Source organism: Stenella coeruleoalba, assembly GCF_951394435.1.
Source record: "Stenella coeruleoalba genome assembly, chromosome: Y".
Classification (NCBI taxonomy): domain Eukaryota; kingdom Metazoa; phylum Chordata; class Mammalia; order Artiodactyla; family Delphinidae; genus Stenella; species Stenella coeruleoalba.
In genome coordinates, this window is record NC_137168.1 from 1,911,704 (window position 1) to 1,931,257 (window position 19,554).

Here is a 19,554-nt window from a genome sequence, read left to right on the forward strand (position 1 = left end):
CAAGTTTATTGCAATAAATGCCAACATTATGAAAAAAGAAAGATCTGAAATAAACAAACACCTCAAGGAAATAAGTACAAATTAAGACCAAAATTTCTTAAAAAGGAAGGATATAACAAAGAGTAGAAATAAATGAAGTAGAGACCAGAAAAAAAAAGAAAAGATCAAAGAACCTAACAGCTAGATTTTCAAAACGATAAACAAAATTGAGAGGCCTTTAGCTGGGCTAACTAAGAATAAAACAGAAAAGACTCAAATAAATAAAATCGGAAAAGAGAAAACATCACAATTGATACCACAGAAATACAAAGATCCTAAGAGACTAATGTGAACAATTTTATGACAACAAATTGATAAATTCTGAGAACATACAACCTACCAAGGCTGAATAATGAAGAAATAGAATATCTGAACAGACGAATAACAGGCAAGGAGATTGAATCAGTAATCAAAAGCCTCCTAATGCAAAAAAGCCCAGGGCCACATGGTTTCACTGATAAATTCTACTAGATATTTAAAGAATTAATGCCAGTCCTTTTCAAACTCATTCCAGAAATTGAAGAACAAGAAGTACTCCTAAACTCATCTCATGAGGCTACTACTCTGATACCAAAGCCAGATAAGGACACTACAAACAAAAGAATACTATAGACCCATATACCTGATGAAGATAGATGCAAAATTTCTCAAAATATTAACAAATGGAATTCAATAGCTCATTAAAAGGATCATTCACCACGATCAGGTGGAAATTATCCCTGGGATGCAAGGATGCTTCAAAACATACAAATCAGGAAGTATGACACACCGCATTATTAATGAAAGATAAAAGTAATGTAATCATCTCAATAGATGGAGAAAAGGCACTTGACAAAATATAATGTCTTTTCATGATAAACATACCTAATAAACCGGGTACAGAAGGTATATACTTCAACACAATAAAGACCATATACAAACGCAGAGATAACATCATACTCTAAGCAGAAAGGGTAAAATCTCACCACTCCTATTCCACATTGTACATCAAGTCCTAGCTAGGACAGGTGGGCAAGAAAAAGGAATTAAAGGCATCCAATTTAAAAGGAAGAAGTAAAATTATCTTTGTTTGCAGGTGATTTGATATTATATGTAGAAAACCCTGTGGAGTCCACCACCAATTGCTAAAACTAATCAACAAGGTCATTAAAGTTGCAAGGTACAAAATTTACATATAATTGCATATTTGTACACTAACAACAAAACATCTGAAAAAAATAACATAGTCCAATTACAAAAAGCATCAAAATAATAAAACACTTAGAAATAAATTTCATGCAGGAGGTGAAAGATCTGTACATTAAAACAAAAAGGCTTTGATGAAGTTAGGAAAAACATGGAAAAATATCCCATATTCTTAGATCAGAATAATTAATTGAATTTCCCATACTATCCAAAGCCATTTATAGACTGAATGAAATCCCTATCAAATTTCCAATGGCTTTAAATTTTTTTTTTGCCACGCCATGCGGTGTGCGGGAGCTTAGTTCCCCGACCAGGGATTCAACCTGTGCCCCCCTGCAGTGGAAGTACGGAGTCTTAACCACTGGACCGCCAGGGAGGTTCCTCTGATGTCTTTTATTATAGAAATAGAAAAAGCAATTCTAAAATTTTTACAGAAGAACAGAAACCCTGAGCAGCCAAAGCAATCCTGAGAAAGAAGAGGCATCTTCTGGAGGCATCACACTTCCTGATTCCAAAGTATCACAGAGCTAGCGTAATCAGAAGAGTATAATACTGGCATAAAAGCAGACACCTAGATCAGTGGAACAGAATCAAGCACTCAGAAATAAATCTCCCAACTAATATTTGACAGGGGAACCAAAATGCTGAATGGGGAAAGAATGGTCTTTTCAATAAATCGTGTTGGGAAAACTGATAACCACAAGGAGAAAAATGAAATTTTACTCCTATCTTACACTATGCACAGAAATTAACTTGAAATGAATTACAGATTTAAGTAAGTCTGTAAGAACTGGGACGATAAAACTCTTAGATGGAAATATAGGGGAAACACCTCCTTGATATTGGTGTTGGCAATAATCGTTTTGTATATGACACCAAAAGCACAGTCAACAAAAGCAGAACTTAACAAATTGGATCACATTAAACTAAAAAGCTTCTGCACAGCAAAAGAAACAACAAATGAAATGGCCATGTATGGAATGAGTGAAGATATCTGTAAGTCATACATCTAATAAGGGGTTAACATACAAGGTATGTGAAGAACTCATATAACTCAATGCCAAAAACAAGTAAATAAACAACGTGATTAAAAACTGGGCAGAGGAACTAAATAGAAATTTTTCCCAAGAAGACATAAGATGGCCAACAAAAGCATGTAAAGATGTTCAACACTGGTAATCATCATCAAAATGCAAAACAGAACTACAATGAGCGATTATTGCATACTTGTTAGGATGGCTATAATATCATCAAAAAGACAAGAGATAGCAAGTAATGGAGAGTGTGTGGAGGAAGGGAGACCTCCTACACTGTTGGTGGGAATGTAAGTTGGTGTAACCACTATGGACAACAGTATGAAGGTTCCTCAAAAAATTAGGAATACAGCTACCATATGATCCAGCAACTGAGCTTCTATGGATATATAGAAAGAAAATACAAAGCAATATCTCTAACAGTCAAGATATAGAAACAATAGTCGAGATACAGAAACAGGGAATTCCCTGGAGGTCCAGTGATTAGGACTCCGCGCTTCAAGAGCATTCAGTCCCTGATTGGGGAACTAGTATCTTGCATGCTGCACGATGCAACCAAAAAAAAAAAAAGAGAGAGAGAGAGAGGTGGAAACAATCTATGCCCATTCATGGGATGAATGGATGAAGACAACGCTGCATCTTTACCCATTCATCATGTTATCTATCTATCTATACAGTGTAGTATTATTCAGTCATGAGGGAGAAAGAAATTCTGCCATTTGGCAAGGCAACATGGATGAACCACAAGGGTATTATCCTAATTAAGTCAGGCAGAGAAAGCAAAATACCGTAACTGCTTATACAGGGAAACTAGAAAAACGGAACTCATAGAAACAGATAGGGTTGTAGTTACCAGGGGCTTAGGGAGTGGGGAAAATGGGCAAATGTTGGTCAAAGGGTACAGACTTCCAGTTATAACATGAATTAGCTGTGGCAGGATCAAGATACAGCATGGTTACTGTAATTAATACTGTATTGTGCATTTGAAACTTGCTAAGAGAGTAGGTCATAACTGTTCTTACCACAGAAAGAAACGGTTAACTATGTGACATGATGGAGGAGTTAGCTAACTCTTTGTTGGGAATCATCTCTAGCATATGTGTATTAAATGAACACATTGTACACTTTAACTTTATTTATTGTTATATGCCAAACAACCTCAATAATGCAGAAGATATAAACTGTTTGTCAAGTAAGTCCAAAGATTTAATATCTGAATGGTTGGTTTTTGGGGGATTTATTTTGTTCCTTTGAATAGGCCATGCTTTCCTGTTGTATTGTTTTTGTTTGTTTGTTTGTTTTTTATCTCTTTTTTGAAAATCTGGCATTTGTAATAAACATTGCAGTCTGGGTTGCTGCAGGAGAAGACATTTACTAACTATTATGGAGAGAAGATTTGGGTCTTCTCAGGCCTTTTCTGGGTATGTGCCTCTGTAGGCTTCCACGTGTAGTTTTTTGTCAATTGTGTCCTATATACATCTACTTTTACATGTCTTATTTTCTAAGAGGCCCAGTCTTGTTTCTCCTAGGGCCTGAGGTGTTCCATTATATTCCTGTTCCCGTAATCTCTCGTACTCAGCCATTTGCAGGTCTTTACTATTCCGGCAGTTTTCACATGCTGTGGCACCAGCCATTGTTCAGTGGCCTCCAACCTATGTCCAAACCATGCTTCCAAACCTTTCTGAGCTTTCAGTCAGTAAGGACAGAAACCAACCCTTTGGCCACCATCAGTCCATAAAACGGCAAACATTTGGTTCTTTTTTTTTTTTTTCTTCCATCCTGTAGGAGGAACCGGGGATCGGTTGTTTCTTTCCAATTGCAGGGTTTTGAGACTGGGAGGAGTTGGGACAAGAGCGCTATGGAATTTCTTAAATCCTGAGTGTGGATTTTTCTCATTGTGCACTTGCTTGGTTGCTGCAGATCCTGACTGGTTTCTAGAGCTCCCACAAAGGTATTTGAATTAATATATTACTGTTGAGTTGGTTTTGGAATGCGGGACGGGATCCTGGAGCTTCCTAGTTTGCCATCTTGATATCACCTCAGTCCTTGAATATTTTTCTGTTACCTTTAAAAATAATTAAAAACCCAGTATAAAACTTCATGACCACTGCTGGAAGAAGAGGGGGTGCTGAGAATTTCTCACAGGGTTATATTGAGTAAGTATCTCCTTCTCTGCCCTTATGAGGCTTCCCCTCTCTTGTTTTTTTTTTTTACTTTTAACTGGCTCTCTTTAAATACCTTGGATACCACATGCTTTCTTTCCTCTAAACAAGTTATTTAAAGAGTAGTAACTCCCTTCTCAAATTCTGTTTGCTTGACTTTTACTCATCCTTCAGATTTTGATTCAAGCGTAAGTTTAATACCCATAGTTTTTCCATAGTTCATTATTATAGCTTTGTGCTCCTCTTGTTTGTGAGTGGTCATTTTTACAAATTTATTACTTTAAAATGTTTCTGAGTGTTATTGTAAAGCTGAATTGATAAGAGTAGTTCCTTGCACAGGGTACAAAATAAAGGCAGAAATACAATGGGGAGCACTGGAAGTGTCAGAAAAGGCTACTTATTGAGACTTAAATGTCTGACTCAGCTGGAAGGTATGAGATTTTGCCCTATTTCATTTCTTCTTTGGAATAGAGAAAGCATCTTTCAGTCATCTCGAGGATGAATGTCAAGTACAAAATTTTCCAAGTAGATAGAAGGAACTCAGATTTCTGATAAAATCATAAAGCTGACTTAGCTGCTACCTCATGACTCATATGATATGAAATATAAATTTATTCTTATATAATGGATTTTATACTGGATTGGCCAGCAGAAATTCACCTTAAATAACATACTCTTCCCCTAAATTGAAAACTCAATTAGGGTAAAAGCTTCTTTCCTCATGTTTATGTGTTCCGTATATAGCACATTCTATGTGAGGACTTTGGCAAACAATGATTGAATAGTTTCTCTTTGCCCCAGACTGCCATCATAGCAAAGTGAATTTAGGTCTTGAGATAATTTTCTACAAATTTATACAATAAGTGTTCCTGAGTTGAGAGTGATGAGTAAGTAGGTATGGGCATGTGAATAAGTGTATAAGTAAAATATGGTATCATTTGTGTATTCATATCTGTAAATTATTTAAACTATAATCAATCAGTATTTCATTAACTTCTATGTCAGGTCATATAGGCCTACCTAATTCCTTTACTTAATAAGTAGTGTGTAGTAGGTAAAGAAAGCCACGTGGTAATGCCCAAATAGATCATAATTTTTTCATGGTGTGGAACTGGGATATTGCTTGGCCCATTCCAAAAATGAAAGTTAATATTGAGATAGATAAAAATTTTAATTTAAAAATATTTAACTTCATTAAATTTCTTACGTATAACATTTCTAGTTGATTACTTGTGATAGAAGGAAGGTAGCTATCTCACTAGTAGTTATTGTGATGTCAGACATTCTGTACTCTGTAATCTCACTCTCAACCTTGAGAGCTATTCTACTAGAATCCTCTCTTGCATTCACATACACGTGAGCCAACATGAAAGCTCCACTTTGCTTCTACCAGTTTTGGGGACTGTTTTTTCACTGATGTGGTAGTAAGTAATAGATACCTGGGATTTTTCTCCTCTTTTTTGTCTTAGTACTGGGGAAGATACTTTTGTTTTTCTTTAACCTCTTAAAATATCTTCTGTTTTTCTCATTATTTTTTTAATCTCGTTTCCTATTTCTTATTCATTCTTCTCTTTCCCTTAATCTTCCATTTTTGCAACTTTTATCCCTTCTTACTCTTCTCTGTATTCTCCTCTTTTCCCTCTTCATCAAATAAAAAATGTAGGATGACAAATCTCATTAGTCATTCAACAAGATGTTGTTTGTCATGTTATGTTTACCTCTTCCCCTCCCTATCTGACCCTTTTAGTACCTAATTCTCAAAAGCAGTGGTTAAGTTCATCGACCCCAATGACTGCCCCACCGTCAGCATCCAGTGACTCCCCATGGCTAGTATCCATGGCTGAAACCCACCAGGGCATTATTATTCATGAGTCGGTGGTGGATCCTCTCCATAGCCAGCTGTCTGACTAAACTTTAAGTATACCTAGAGCCATAAGGGAATCACAGTTGTGTTTATTTTTTATATTTCCTTCATTACAATTAACTATATTGGCTTTGGATTTTGATGCATTAAAAGGACTTTTATCTTCTTTGGAAAATATATTAAAAAGGAAGCTTGAAGTTCTAAAACTCAAATTGTATTCAGTGTATAATGTAGAACTTCAGTTTACAGGGATATAAGGTAGAAATTTGTTGGATTATATTGCTAAGTAAGTAAAAGACCTTATACTGGCAGACATTTTGGCTTAAATGGATGTTTTTCTCACTCTAATTTTATTATGTTCTTTATTTTTCTTTTCCCTTAGGAAACATTTAAACTCTGACATTTCAGGAGTCACGGACCAAGAAGGTATCTTACATGGCTATAGGCTGGAAAAGATCAAGTCAAAGGAGACACAGGGGTGGTCATCCTGCGATACCCTATCAGGAGGGAAGAAATACTGCTTTCTCACACTTTTAACATCTTCTGGAAGAGCTGTTATAACTGCTCATACAGACAGTGCAGGGTATACCAATATCAGAGTAAGCCACAAAAGTTATGGTCTGTTGTATCATAAATGTAGTTTAGAAATTAATATAAAAAAGCAAATGAAGCAGAAAATAAAATGGAAAGTTTAAAAACTATTAATAATTAAAGCCATATTACTCCACTTTACAGGGAGAAACAACTGAGTCCTTAAGGAAGTAAAGTAACTATCAATGGTTACAATTATTCTGTGTTCTATTATTCTGTTTAGCAAGGATTTGGGAACAGCTACAAATTCCAAGAGTGTATAACATAAGTGTATATGAGATGAGATGGAAGCAAAGAAGTGAGGGTATTTCAGGAATTTTATGTAATTAAAAAAATTGAAAGATATACTGTAAAAATCTTAGGAAGCAATGGTATAAAGTATTTAAGAGACATAATAACCCATATCTCAAAATCCTTCCTATATCTGTTCCTACAGACCCCGGTAACTCTGGGAACAGTACCAAGAAGCTGTCAGTTAAGCTGGTGGACCTCTCATTCTCCCACCATCAACATATCCACCCGACTGAAAGTAACAATTTTTGCATCTGGAGTCATCCAGAAGACTGCTGGGTACTTACTGTATAAGGGCGATTACCTTTGGGGTGACATATAAAAATGTGTGTAAAATTCTATGAAATATATGTAGACTTTCATTTATACAAGATGAATAAATTCTGTATATATGCTGTACAACATGCTGTATACAGATTGACAAATGTTATACAATATGCTTAAAAACTTAAGAGGGTAGATGTCACATTAAACGATACATAAAAAATGTTTAATGTAAAATAGATAACTAATAAGAACCTGCTGTATAAAAAATAAATTAAATTTAATTTAAAAAAAGAAAGTTTTTTCCACTGCAATTCACAGATGTAATCTTTATGAGGACTACATAATCATATAGATATATGTAAACATATATCATCACTATGTAAAAGAAGATGCATAGAGACATTTATTCTTCAGATCAAAAACAAAGCTGGATGGTACTTAGTGACCACCTAGAGGGGTGGGATAGGGAGGGTGGGAGGGATACATAAGAGGGAGGGGATATGGGGATATATGTATATGTATAGCTGATTCACTTTGTTAAACAGCAGAAACTAACACACCACTATAAAGCAATTATACTCCAATAAAGATGTTTAAAAAAAAAGAAAAATAAAATAAAATAAAGCTGGAATATTTTCATTGAGAAGTAGAGAACTTACTAAAAATAATCTTTGAAACTATGGAAAGAACAGGAGGTTACGATTCTTGGATTGTAGCAAAATGAACAAAGGAAAAATGTTAAGCGTTGAGATCAGGGGGTAACAACATAAAGCCCTTGGCCTTTACTCTGAGTGTCATTCTGCCTGCTTGGATGAGAACAAATGGTGGGATAAGGATGGGTGAGAAGGAAGCAGGAATGATGGCTTGAACCAGACTAAAAGCAGTAGAGGTAGTCTGCCTAGAAATACCCAGCTAAGGGGATAATAAGTGACATCCAAATAAAGTTGCTGAATATGTAGTTTACTTTTTATAATTTTCTCTAAATTCCCCCTACTATTTTCCTCTTTTAATCAGCGTTATGGTTATTTGTACCTAAGTGGTTTAATGGACCTCCCTGAAGTAGGCACATGTTTGTCATGTCATTTGGAATTTATATGTGGTAGAAAAAAAGATAAACCTTATATATTTTAATGCCCTTATAAACAATGTTAAGCATATACATAATGTATAAATATGTATCTTATAATTCACTTATATTATATACCTATATGTAATGTGGATATGTTTCTTATGTATTTAATATATGCCTATCTATCTCATATATATATGGGTTATCTTTGTTGCCTTATTCAGATACAGCAGGGTAGTCCTGTTCTCTGTCACTTTGGCAACCACTGGGAACTGGTAGGCCTGGTCAGTGAGTCCTCGGTGGCCTGTTATGACCCAGTTCTTGTGACCAAGACAGCCCCCTGCCTATCTCGGATGAGATGGCTAATCAAGGCACCCCAGAAGCCACTGGATCCTATTTTTTCTCTACCTTGCAGTTTTTCTCCTGGGGTAGGACGTGGTATACAAGACAGGCTTAGCCTGAACAGGGCCTCTACCATTTTGACCTCCCATGGATTCTCTGAACAGTCGTGGAGGAGAAGATTAGGTACCTTCCCACTGAACAGACAGCGCTGAAATCCTCCTCCAGTACTTTTTGGGTCAAATAATGGAGACTCTTTTCCTGGCAGCACACAGTTACGCCTTCAAAGCAGTCAGCTCTCCTCCGCTAGCACATTCCCAATGGTACAATCTTGGACCTCTCCTCTTGCCACATCATGGGATCCTTCTCATACAGCTATGCCCTGGAGTACCCCAGTGGCTGATATTTCTGATCCTTCTGTTCTGTCTGGACCTCAGAACACTCCAACACCTGATATACCTACACCCTGGAACCTTCCTCACAGAGACGCAATGAAATGTAAGTATCAAACTATGACAGATTCACTAAGATCCTGGGTTAAACCTTTAGGTGGTATAACTGGGCTTCATACTCCACCGTTAGGTAATGCTGGTGGATCACATGTTCTGTTTTCAAGTGACATAGATGGATCAAAAGTTCATTCTGAGATTGATACTGTTCAGTCTCAAGTTCAGTCTACTAAGGCTCCTTTCCATGGTCAACTTCTAGCTAGACCCTGGCTAGAAATTACACCTGGTGTTGGACCTTGGACCCATTTTGTGCCTGATAAAACAGGAATAGTTATGCAAATTCAATCTAGTGAGGAGAGTGTTAGAAGCCAAATACATCATGTAGCTGATAGAATTGATGCTGTTGTTAAACCAGTAACTTATAACTTGCAACCATGGGTCCCTTTAATTGTTAATAAAATTGGATTCTGGGCTCATTCCATACTATATGAAGAGAGATCCCAATATCCTATGGTAACTGATACCTTGGAACCCTGGTTTCAGCCTGTCTTAAATATAGTTAGATCCCAAGGACCTATAGAAAAGACAGAAGAATACAGGCTTCTCCCTGAATCTAAGTCAACTCAATTTTGGACTGCATCAACTCTTAATAGGAACTTTACTTGAGCTCCATCTGCAGTCAATACAATTACATCTTTGGCCCAGTATAAGACAAGGACGATCAGATCCTTAAGTCAAGTGGGTAGAAGGAGTCCATTGAATAAACATGACACTATATAGTCAAACCCCAGATGCACACTAAAGATACAACATGGCTTTTGGTTCATATAGTTACTAAGGTAAGTGATCCTTTAATCCACTCTAAAGTTGGTACAATCAGACCGTGGCCTCAGCCTGAAGCCGACATTGTCCAAACTTGGACCCAGTCAGGAATGCAATCAGCAAGACCTTGACTCAATTAAAAGCCGATACAACCAAACCATGGTTACAGACTAAAGGAAGCAGACCCTGGATTCAGACTAAATTCCAAATTGTCAGACCCAGAACTCAGACTGAAGAAGGTAAAGATAGACATTGGATTCAGCCAGAAGCAGATGCAATCAAATATTGGACCCACACTGAAACTGAAACAATCAGACCCTGGAGCCATCCTGAAGCTGGTACAGCCAGATCTTGGTTCTGGACAAAACCTGATCAAATGGGAGAGAGGACCCAGGCAGACTTTAAAACACTCCACTCTTGGACTCAGCCTGAAGTTGACGTGGTTAGACCATGGATTCAGTCTGAAGCTGGTAGTATCAAACAATGGACAAAGCCTGAATCATCTACATTCAGACTCATGACACAGTCTAAAGTTAATACAGTCATAGCATGGACTAGGCGTGAAGCTGATGCTGTCAGACTCTGGTTGCAAACACAAACTGATAAAATCAGAACCTGGAGCCAACCTGAATCTCCGACAATCATTTCTTGGTCTGAGCCTGAATCTGATAGAGTCAGACCTTGGTTGAATACTCAAATGGATGGATACGTGCAAACCTTGGATCGAGACAGAATTTGAAACAGCCCACTCCTGGGCCCAATCTGAAGGTGATCTAGCCAGATCCTGGACTCAGTTTGAAGCTGAAAATGTCAAACACTGGTTCCAGACTCAAATGGAGACAGTCACACTGTGGACAGAGCCAGTAATCAAAACATCCCACCACTGGATACAGTCCACAAAGGAAAATAGTCAAGCCCTGGAACCAACCCGATAAGGTGGAAACTTGGATACAACATGATGCTTTTACGGTCAGGCCCTGGGATGAGTTTGAAGGTGATAAAGATAGATTGTGGACTCAGTCTGAAGCTGACACGATGAGACCCTGGATTCAGTCAGTTATTGCTATAATCAACCCTGGAGCAAAAAATGGAGCAAAAAATGAAGCTGGTACATTAACGCTCTGGACCCAGGCTGAATCTCCAAAAGTAAATCCCTGGGCACAATCTGAAACTGAAACAGTCACATTGTTGACCCAGGGTGAAACTGCAGCAGTAAATCACTGGACAGAAATAACTGATACCATCACACCACAGGTAAAGACTGAATTTCCAGGAGTAAAGTCCTTGACACATCTTGTGTCTAATACAGTCACACCATGGACTCAGGCTGAATCTCTAGCAGTAAACCTCTGGACTCAGCCTATAACTGATATAGTCACACAGTGCACTCAGGGTGAACTTTCAGAAATAAATCCATGGACAAAAACTATAACTGACACATTCACATGGTGGACCCAGGCTGAATCTCTAGCAGTAAATCCATGGACACAATCTGCAACTGATGTAGACATGCTATGGACCCAGGCTGATTCTCTAGCAGTAAGTCCCTGGGCAGTGCCTGCATCTGATAGTGTTATACAGTGGATCCAAACTGAACTTCCAACAGAAAATCAGTGGACAGAGAATGTATCTGATACAATCATATAACTTACCCAGGCTTAATTTCCTGCAGTAGAGACCTGGACACATCCTCTGGCTGATGTAGTAACACCATGGACTCAGGATATCCCTTTGCACAGCCTATATCTGACAAAGTCACACTATTTACTCAGGCTCTCACTCCAGAAGTAAATCCTTGGTCAAGGCCTGAGGCTGATACAGTCACACCGTGGATCCAGGTTGAATCTGCAGAAGAAAATGCCTGGACAGAGGCTGGTTCTGAAACACGCACACCATTGATCGTGGAATGTAAACCCTGGATAGAGACTGTATCTGATATAGTCACACCAGGAACCAAGTATGATTCTTCAGAAGCAAAACTTGGGATACTGCCTGAGGCAGGTACATTTGAACTGTGACTCAGTCTGAATCTTCAGCAGGAATTCCCTGGACACAGGCTGTACCTTGCAGTCACACAGTGGACCCAGGCTGAACTCCAGCAGTAAATCCCTGGACACAACCTGCAGCTGACACAGTCACAAAGTAGACACAGACTAAATCTCCATTAGTAAATATGTGGACTCAGGCTCCATTTCCAGTGGTAAATACCTGGACACAGTCTGAATCACTACCAGTAAGTATTTTGACGGAAACGGAATCCCTAGCTCTAAATCCACCAATACAGCCTCAGGCTAGGACAGTCACATTGTGGATTCAGGCTGAATCCCCATCAGTAAATCTTTGCATACAAGCTGTAGCTTCCAGAGTCATACCATGGGCCCAGGCTGAATATTCAGCAGTAAACCCACTGACACAGGCTGTAGCCAATGCACTCACACTGTGGACCCAGGCTGAATCTCTAGCATCGCATCCCTGGCCAAAGTCTATGGTGAATACAATCACAGAATGGGCCCTGGATGCATTTGCAGAGACCGTGTTGGGGGCTCTACACTTTCAGCGCGTGAGCTCGTGTCTCTTTCTCTGACTGCGGCCGGGAGCCCCTCTGTCAGATATCCCGCCTCGCTGCCTGTCTAAAGCGATCACATCCTCCGGTCACTATGCCCTTCTCTCCTGGCACGTCTCTGCCCGGTGTCGCTGGGGGCACATTCTGTGTATCACACAGAACCTGAAGGAGGTCTGCCCCAGGTGACACTGGCAGGGCCCCTGGTTTCTAGGTCAGGCTCTTCAGTGTCACCTGGCCAACCCGTTACCAGGGGGTCAGCGGACCTACAGCCGAGCGGTAGGCTCGGCCAACACAGAGCTACCGAGAGGAACGGAAAGGTAGCCTTGTCCTTGACGAAGTCAGTGAGGCCCCGAGTGGGCAGAGGGCCTCCCGGCGAATGAAGAGGGTGCTGCTTTCTGCACCAGGGACGGGTTGACGCTGGCCCCCGGGGCAGGCAAGATTCCCAGGGTGGCCATCAGGGTGGGGGCTCTGTGCGTGTTTAGCAGTAAACAGCAGGGCAGACGGGAAGGGAGCCCACCTCCTCTTTTCAGCCTCACCTTCAGAGCCTAATTTCTTCACCCAAGTGCTGGATCCATCTTCAGGACATTGTAGCACACACGTAGCCACGACCTGGTTCCCAGTGGCCTCCCACAGCTGCCTGAGGGGGAAAGAGAAACCAGCTGAGGGCAAACACCTACAGAGCAAAGGGAGCCCTGGAGCACCTCTCTAAGCAGACGGCCCGGGGACACGCGAACCAACCTGAGAGCTCCAGGAAGAGGAAAGCGTGTCCCAAGTCGGCTGGGCCCCTAGCACCTTGTCTTCCTGTATGGTGCCACAGACAGGGGCACGGGGAATGGAATCGAGCCTGCGTGCTCCCCATGGTCACCCTGTCCAAGGCAACCGGGTGGAAACAGAACACAGGTGCACGTGACTCAGCTCCCACTGCGCCCACTTTCAACCACACCATCCCGTAGGCAGGGCAATCGTTCCAAGAACAACCCGTGGAGCTAAATGTGCACATGGGCTAGATCCACAGAGGGGAGGCGGGGGACAGAAAACAACTGGGACAGTAAACAAGGGAGCGCTGACCAAAATCCTTTCTCGTGGAAACAGGTACGTGTAGAGTTCTGCTCAGGTACCTGCCCGTGTGTGGCGTGTGTGTGGGGGGAGTGGGGGGGCACGTGTGTGCACGTGCGTGCTCAGGAATAGGCACGACTACTGTCATGCATGCGTGGACGTTGGGATGGACGCGGGGACGTGGAAAAGCTTAAAGAGCTTATAGAACGTACGTAAACTGTGGGCCAGTTGAAGCCCCCAGGCCAGGGAATCCAGCCCGGAGATACCACCCGTGGAGCAAAGTGTAAGGGGCATCACACGCCAGCACCCTCGACCAGGGGCTGAGACTAGAGGGAGGAAGAAAGCACCTGTGGAAGGACAGGGAGGATGCAAAGTACACGAGAATCACAAAGGGCCCGATGTCCAGGCCCAGAAGAGGAAAGACCCACCCCCCACCCCTCCAGCCCCACTCCCATCTCAGCTACAGCCACCTTTATCTCCTTCTCCAGTGCACGAGCAACCTTTCCCCCCACCCCTGTGTAGGCCCTTGAGAAACACCTGGCCTTTTTTTCGTAAGGTTTGGCACACCGACCCACACCGAGGCATAACCGACTGCCTCACACTGATTTTGCTGGTTTAAGACATCACTCTAATGTTCTGACAACCCTTGTGGCTCAGGAGTATGGCCGTGATGGCTTAGCTGGATTCTACCCCTGCTCCCCTGTCCCACAAGACTGGGGCGAAGGGCTGGGCTGGGATGTGATCTCATTTGGAAGGTGGACAAGAGCAGAACCACTTTCACAGGGCATCCTTAGGGTCGGCAAAATTCACATCCTCGGGTTGGCAGTGGTGAAGGCATGCATGCGTGCGTGGTGGCCCTTGACTGGGTGCAGTCCTCAGCACCTCAGTGTGTGCGCACGTGTCCAAATAAAGTTGCTGGCGTTCCCCAGTGCCACCAAAGCGCGTCGTCCCTCTCTCGGTCTCTCAAAAGACAGGATGGCCGAGTCAAGTTCGTCTCGTGCCATGTGTCCATGTCCGTTCCCGGAGGGACGCTTGTCACCTTATGTTGGCTAGCAGAAAGGCAATTTCTGCCTGCCACTCGAGCGTTTGAAAGGCACTATGCAAACGTGTGGTCACACAAAGTCCGAGAACCCGTGGGTGCCAATCACACACGAGGAGAGGTCTTTTGGTGCCAGGCAAGGTAGAATTTCTCGGAGAGTTTAAGTATCCAGAGGGGATCCCAGGAGAGTGGGCCACAGAGGGAGGGAGCAGATACATACAGAAACAAGAACGCGCATGCACACACCACAGACACACACACACAGAAAGACAGAGGGGAGACAGACAGACACTCAGACGGAGCTCTTCACTGCGTGGCTTTTCTGCTCTTGAGCAAAGGAATTCAAGTCTAGCAAAGAGCTGGGTTTGCCGGACACTCCCCTCTCATGCCACAGAGCTTCGGGCTCTCGGTCCCCTGGAAGAAAAGTATCCAGCAACTTCGGCCACCATGCATTTCCTTGTACATTTTCTGAGAGTTCCCAGTGGTTAAAGGTCCCGAGGCAAACCGGATTCTGATTTCCTGATTTTGGAGCGGGAACTCCTGGCTCCAACTGGCACAGGCCACATAGGTATCACAGGGCACCCGGGCACCCCAGACGCAAGGCCGGAGGCCTCCCTGGAGGCCAGCTCCTTGTGGAACCTGGGCTGCTAAATCCGGGGGGCAGAAGGGGTGTTTTGGGGGACCCGGTAATCCCGGAGACCGGCCTGTTTCCACAGGGCGAGGGGCGAGGCAGCCGAGGGTGACGCCCACTGTCCTCGCCCTGATTGGTCGTGATGGGGCCGAGCAGCCTGGGCGTGGCTTGGAGCTGCTTCCTGCCACCTGGACACGCATGCCTGGTGTCCAAAGCTCCTGCGCATGCGTTTCAGCGCTCTTCACCGCAGAGGCTCCTGGGTACGATTCAGTCCGCAGCGAAGCGCGATTGTAGTCGCTGGGCCTGCGTGGTGCTCGGCCCACGTGCTGAGCTTCCAACTGCCGCACCTTGGCCGCTGCCCCAGCTCAGACCAGGTCCGCATGGGCAGTGAGGCGGGACCCGGGGTCATCTTAGGTGTGGGAGGGGGTCCTCAGGAAGCAGGGGCCCGCGGGTCCCCAGGTGTGGTGCGGGAGGTGGGTAGGTTGCTGGCCCTAGCTGATGGGTGGGGCGAGGAGGCCGCCATCTTTAGCGGGGAGGTGGTGCGCCAATGCGCGGCCCTGTTGGAGGGAGAGGTGGCGCGGATCATGCAGGTGTTTTGGCAGCCTGTGGAGGACATGATGGAAGAGGTGGAGGTGGTGGCGGAGAAGCAGCAGCAGCAGGTGGTGGCGGAAGAGCAGGAGGAGAAGCACCAGGAGCAGGGGCAGGAAGAGCCAGGGCCTTCCCCGAAGAGCGCCTCGCTGGAGGCGCTGGAGGCGCTGAAGGTCTTGCAGTTACAGCTGGAGCCTGTGAATCGGGAGTGCAGCCGACAACACTTTCGTCTCAAGGTCACAACACTTCGGAGGCGGAAGCCTTATCTGGAACACAGAAGCACCATCATCCAGAGCATCCCTGGCTTCTGGGTCAAAGTTGTATCCTTAATTTTGTATTTGAGAGACCACGTTGTGGCCGGGCTAGTGCAAGGGGTACCTAACATAGCGGGCCGTTTGGGTACCAAAATGTATCCGTTGGATTGTGCATTGTGGGCACACTCAGGGAAATGTGATCCTGAAATTGTGGGGGCATGCTGATTTTCTGCATAGCAGGAAGTAAGACTAGGGCTTTAGTTGCAGAGGTCCAAAAAGGTATTGTCATTAGTGCCAGGGCCTCTTGAGACAAAAGAGTTGTCTTGTGCACAGGTTCTTCTTGGAATAACCATCAGGGAAAACGGAGGTGAGAGTGGGGAGTTATGAAAGCGCATCCTAGTTAGAGCCAGGAGTGTTTGCTGTGCGGAAGTAAGCTTGTTCTGTCCAGATGGAGATCAGGGCCTCCCTCTCAGAATCGGAGGCTCCCTGTTTTAGTGCACAGATATGCACACCCCGAGGGGCTCATTGTTCCGTCATGCAGTCTGTATTGAAGGAATAGGACTAGATGCTAGTGGGGCCTTGAGATGAGACACTCCCAGGCCGCTGTCCAGGCTCGCTCTGTTCTCCCAGCCCTTTCACCTCCGGCATCTAGAGGCTCCTTGACGTAAAGCAGTTTGTGAACCACCCCCGGATGTCGGCCATGATTAGCACCCAAGATAAAGACATGCTTAGCTACATGACCAACTTGAAGGTCAGGCTGGGGAGGAGAGGGGAAATGATTTATCCCGGAAAGCAGGAAAGAGCAGGTGTGCTGGAGAGAGATTTCACCCTCCGCCTCCACTTCGTCCTGGCAGGTGGAGGAACTCACATATCCCAGTGATTACCGCAAGATCATGTTGTTTTTCCGGAAGAACCCCTATTTCCAGAATGAGGTGGTTGTTAAGGAGTATCTCATTGAGGTCACTGGTAAGAGACAGCTCCCTGGATCGTGGGGGAGGGCAGATGGGGTGAGGTGAACTTGAAACGTGATTTAGGCCCTTGTCCCACGCTCCTTTTCCCACAGGATATAGGGCATCTCATCTCGCTCCAATTCAGTGGCACCGTCGTTTTGAAAAGGAGGTGTATAGCCGCAGGCACAACAACAGCGGCCTTAACTTCTTCAACTGGTTCTCTGACCACAGCTGTGTAGGATCTAGCAGGATTGCTGAGGTGGGGTGCCTCTGGGCCTCCTCAGCAATGGCAATGTTGTTCGGCTGGTCGGGCGGAGGGGTGTGGGCCTGGCCTGGCCTGGCCTGTCCCGACCTGGCCCCTTTCCCCTACCAGATCATCGGCGAGGACCTGTGGCCCAATCCCCTGCGCTACTACCCGAGGGAGAAAGGCCCCACCGGGACAGGTCACCGAGAGGAGGACAGGTGGGTAAGGAGCCCAGGGGCTGGGCGCTGAAACGAGTAAGCTGGGTCGTTTATTTCACTCATGGAGGAGTTGAGGCTCAGAGGCATACAGTGACACCAGGGCGTGAGGGCGTCAGGGTGCGACAGCACGTCTGGAAAACTGCAGTGCAGGACTGGTTCTGACTAGGGAAGCTTTAGGCGAGTGAAGCAGCATGAGAGTCAAAGTCACTGAGATTCAAAGGTGCACGTCTCTGAACTGTCATTCCATGGCCATCAACCCCACCCTCAGGCCTCCTGTAATGCCCCCTTAAATTTGGGCTTGGCTTTGGGCTTGCCTCAGGTTCCCCCCACCACCCCGTTTCCACAAAGGTGTGTGAGTCCCCTTTGTGCAAAGCCTTACCCCGCTGTCCCATCATTTTTTTCTGTTTTGATCATCACCGTCATCTTTTACTTTTCTTATGCATTTTCTTCACCTGCCATGGCTATTGTGAGAACAGTGGCCATTTTGCATCGATTATGAAGAAAAGTTTCTAATATGCGGTTGGAGGAAATGTAAGAGATCACAGGGGATGTGACTCTGTCTCCTGGGCAGGGCCTTAAAAAGTTAAAGCGGTCTTTAGCATCGTTCAGAGAGGTTGGGTTATTATGTGTGTGCCTGTGTGTGTTTTCAAAGGCACTCCCGATCTTGAGATGCGTGTGATGGAGCATCACCCTTGACCTAAGAAGCTGCTTTGGGTGAAGGTGAACGGTCAACGTGGTTGTCGTGCACACGAAGAAACGAAGAGAGGTCTGGTGGTGAGACGTACAGAGAGGGAGACACCAGTAAACCTGGAATAAAACCGGAAGATAAATAAGCAGCATCAGTTGTATGTGTTTGTGTGGTGTTTGTGCAGGGGCTCAGGGTAGACACATCAGCCCCAGGCAGGCTTCTCAGTTTGCTGCCTGGGAATTACCAGTCCATGGAGAGTTGTAGAGGTGGGGGGAAATCATACTTTGGGATTGCATCAGAGGATGCAGTTCTGCCTGTGGGATGGGGGTTGGGGAGGAAGGAGAAATAAGAGAAGGACTGGTTAACTGGGGCCTGTCATTTTTCCAAGGGAAATGCGAAAGTTCAAGGAAAGGGCCTGGTGAGCAAGGGCCTGAGATTGAAATGCTGGAAGTTAATTTTGTTGGATAGTGGACCTCCATGTATCCTCCCTGTTGCATATCATCAGACACTTCAATGGGATACAACGGGGGGAAGCCTTAGCATTTAACTCACTGTTGGACCGGATGCCCTTCTAGTGCATATGAACACAGGGTCTTTTGCTGAGACAATTGGCCTCTCAGGGCTAGGGTTCCAGACAACATCTCAGGACATGGGGGTATAAGGTGTATGGAGGACATCTGGGGAGGTGAGAGAGACACAGGTGGGAAGGCAGTGAGGATGTTAGTTTGCTCTGGCAAAGGTGACCAGGGGAAAAGGTAAGTTTGCTGGGAAACGGATAAGCAAACAAAAACAGAGTCCCTCACATCTGAGTGAGCTCACGTGAACTCTGTTCTTTTTTCCGGGGGACTCAGTTTGGGTACAAAAGGGCACACGGGGAGAGGGGAGAGGTGAGGGGAGTGGGGAGTTGGGGATGTTAAACAGGCAAGTGCCAGGCCACCCAGCTGTGTGCTCTCTGTCCCATGACGGCACAGTGGTTAATATCCCTATTTTCAGACAGGCTTAAGCCCTCTGCGCAAGGCCCGCTTCAGGCCAGGTCCCCAGAAAGTAAACATTTTTCTCATGAACAGTCTGGTAGAGGTGTCCCATCCTCGCTGAATGGCTGGGCACACCGTGTTTCAACCACAAAGGCACTGTCCTTCTTCTGGGGCCTTGCCAGCACTCTGTGCCCCTGAGGCCAATGGGAAGACCTAGAGCATACCGAGCTCACCCAG

At 44.4% G+C, this 19,554-nt stretch overlaps 1 protein-coding gene across 1 annotated transcript; it reads left to right on the forward strand.

The window, feature by feature from the left end:
• Positions 1-15,654: 15,654 nt before the first annotated feature.
• Positions 15,655-18,654, forward strand: LOC307181065 (testis-specific Y-encoded protein 10-like). The gene is made up of 7 exons (XM_079911842.1): positions 15,655-15,775; positions 16,004-16,309; positions 16,917-16,994; positions 17,098-17,209; positions 17,307-17,452; positions 17,567-17,655; positions 18,308-18,654. The coding sequence occupies exons 2-7, from the start codon at positions 16,016-16,018 to the stop codon at positions 18,321-18,323; spliced, it is 735 nt and encodes a 244-aa protein (XP_079767968.1). The 5' UTR covers positions 15,655-15,775; positions 16,004-16,015; the 3' UTR covers positions 18,324-18,654.
• Positions 18,655-19,554: the final 900 nt, after the last annotated feature.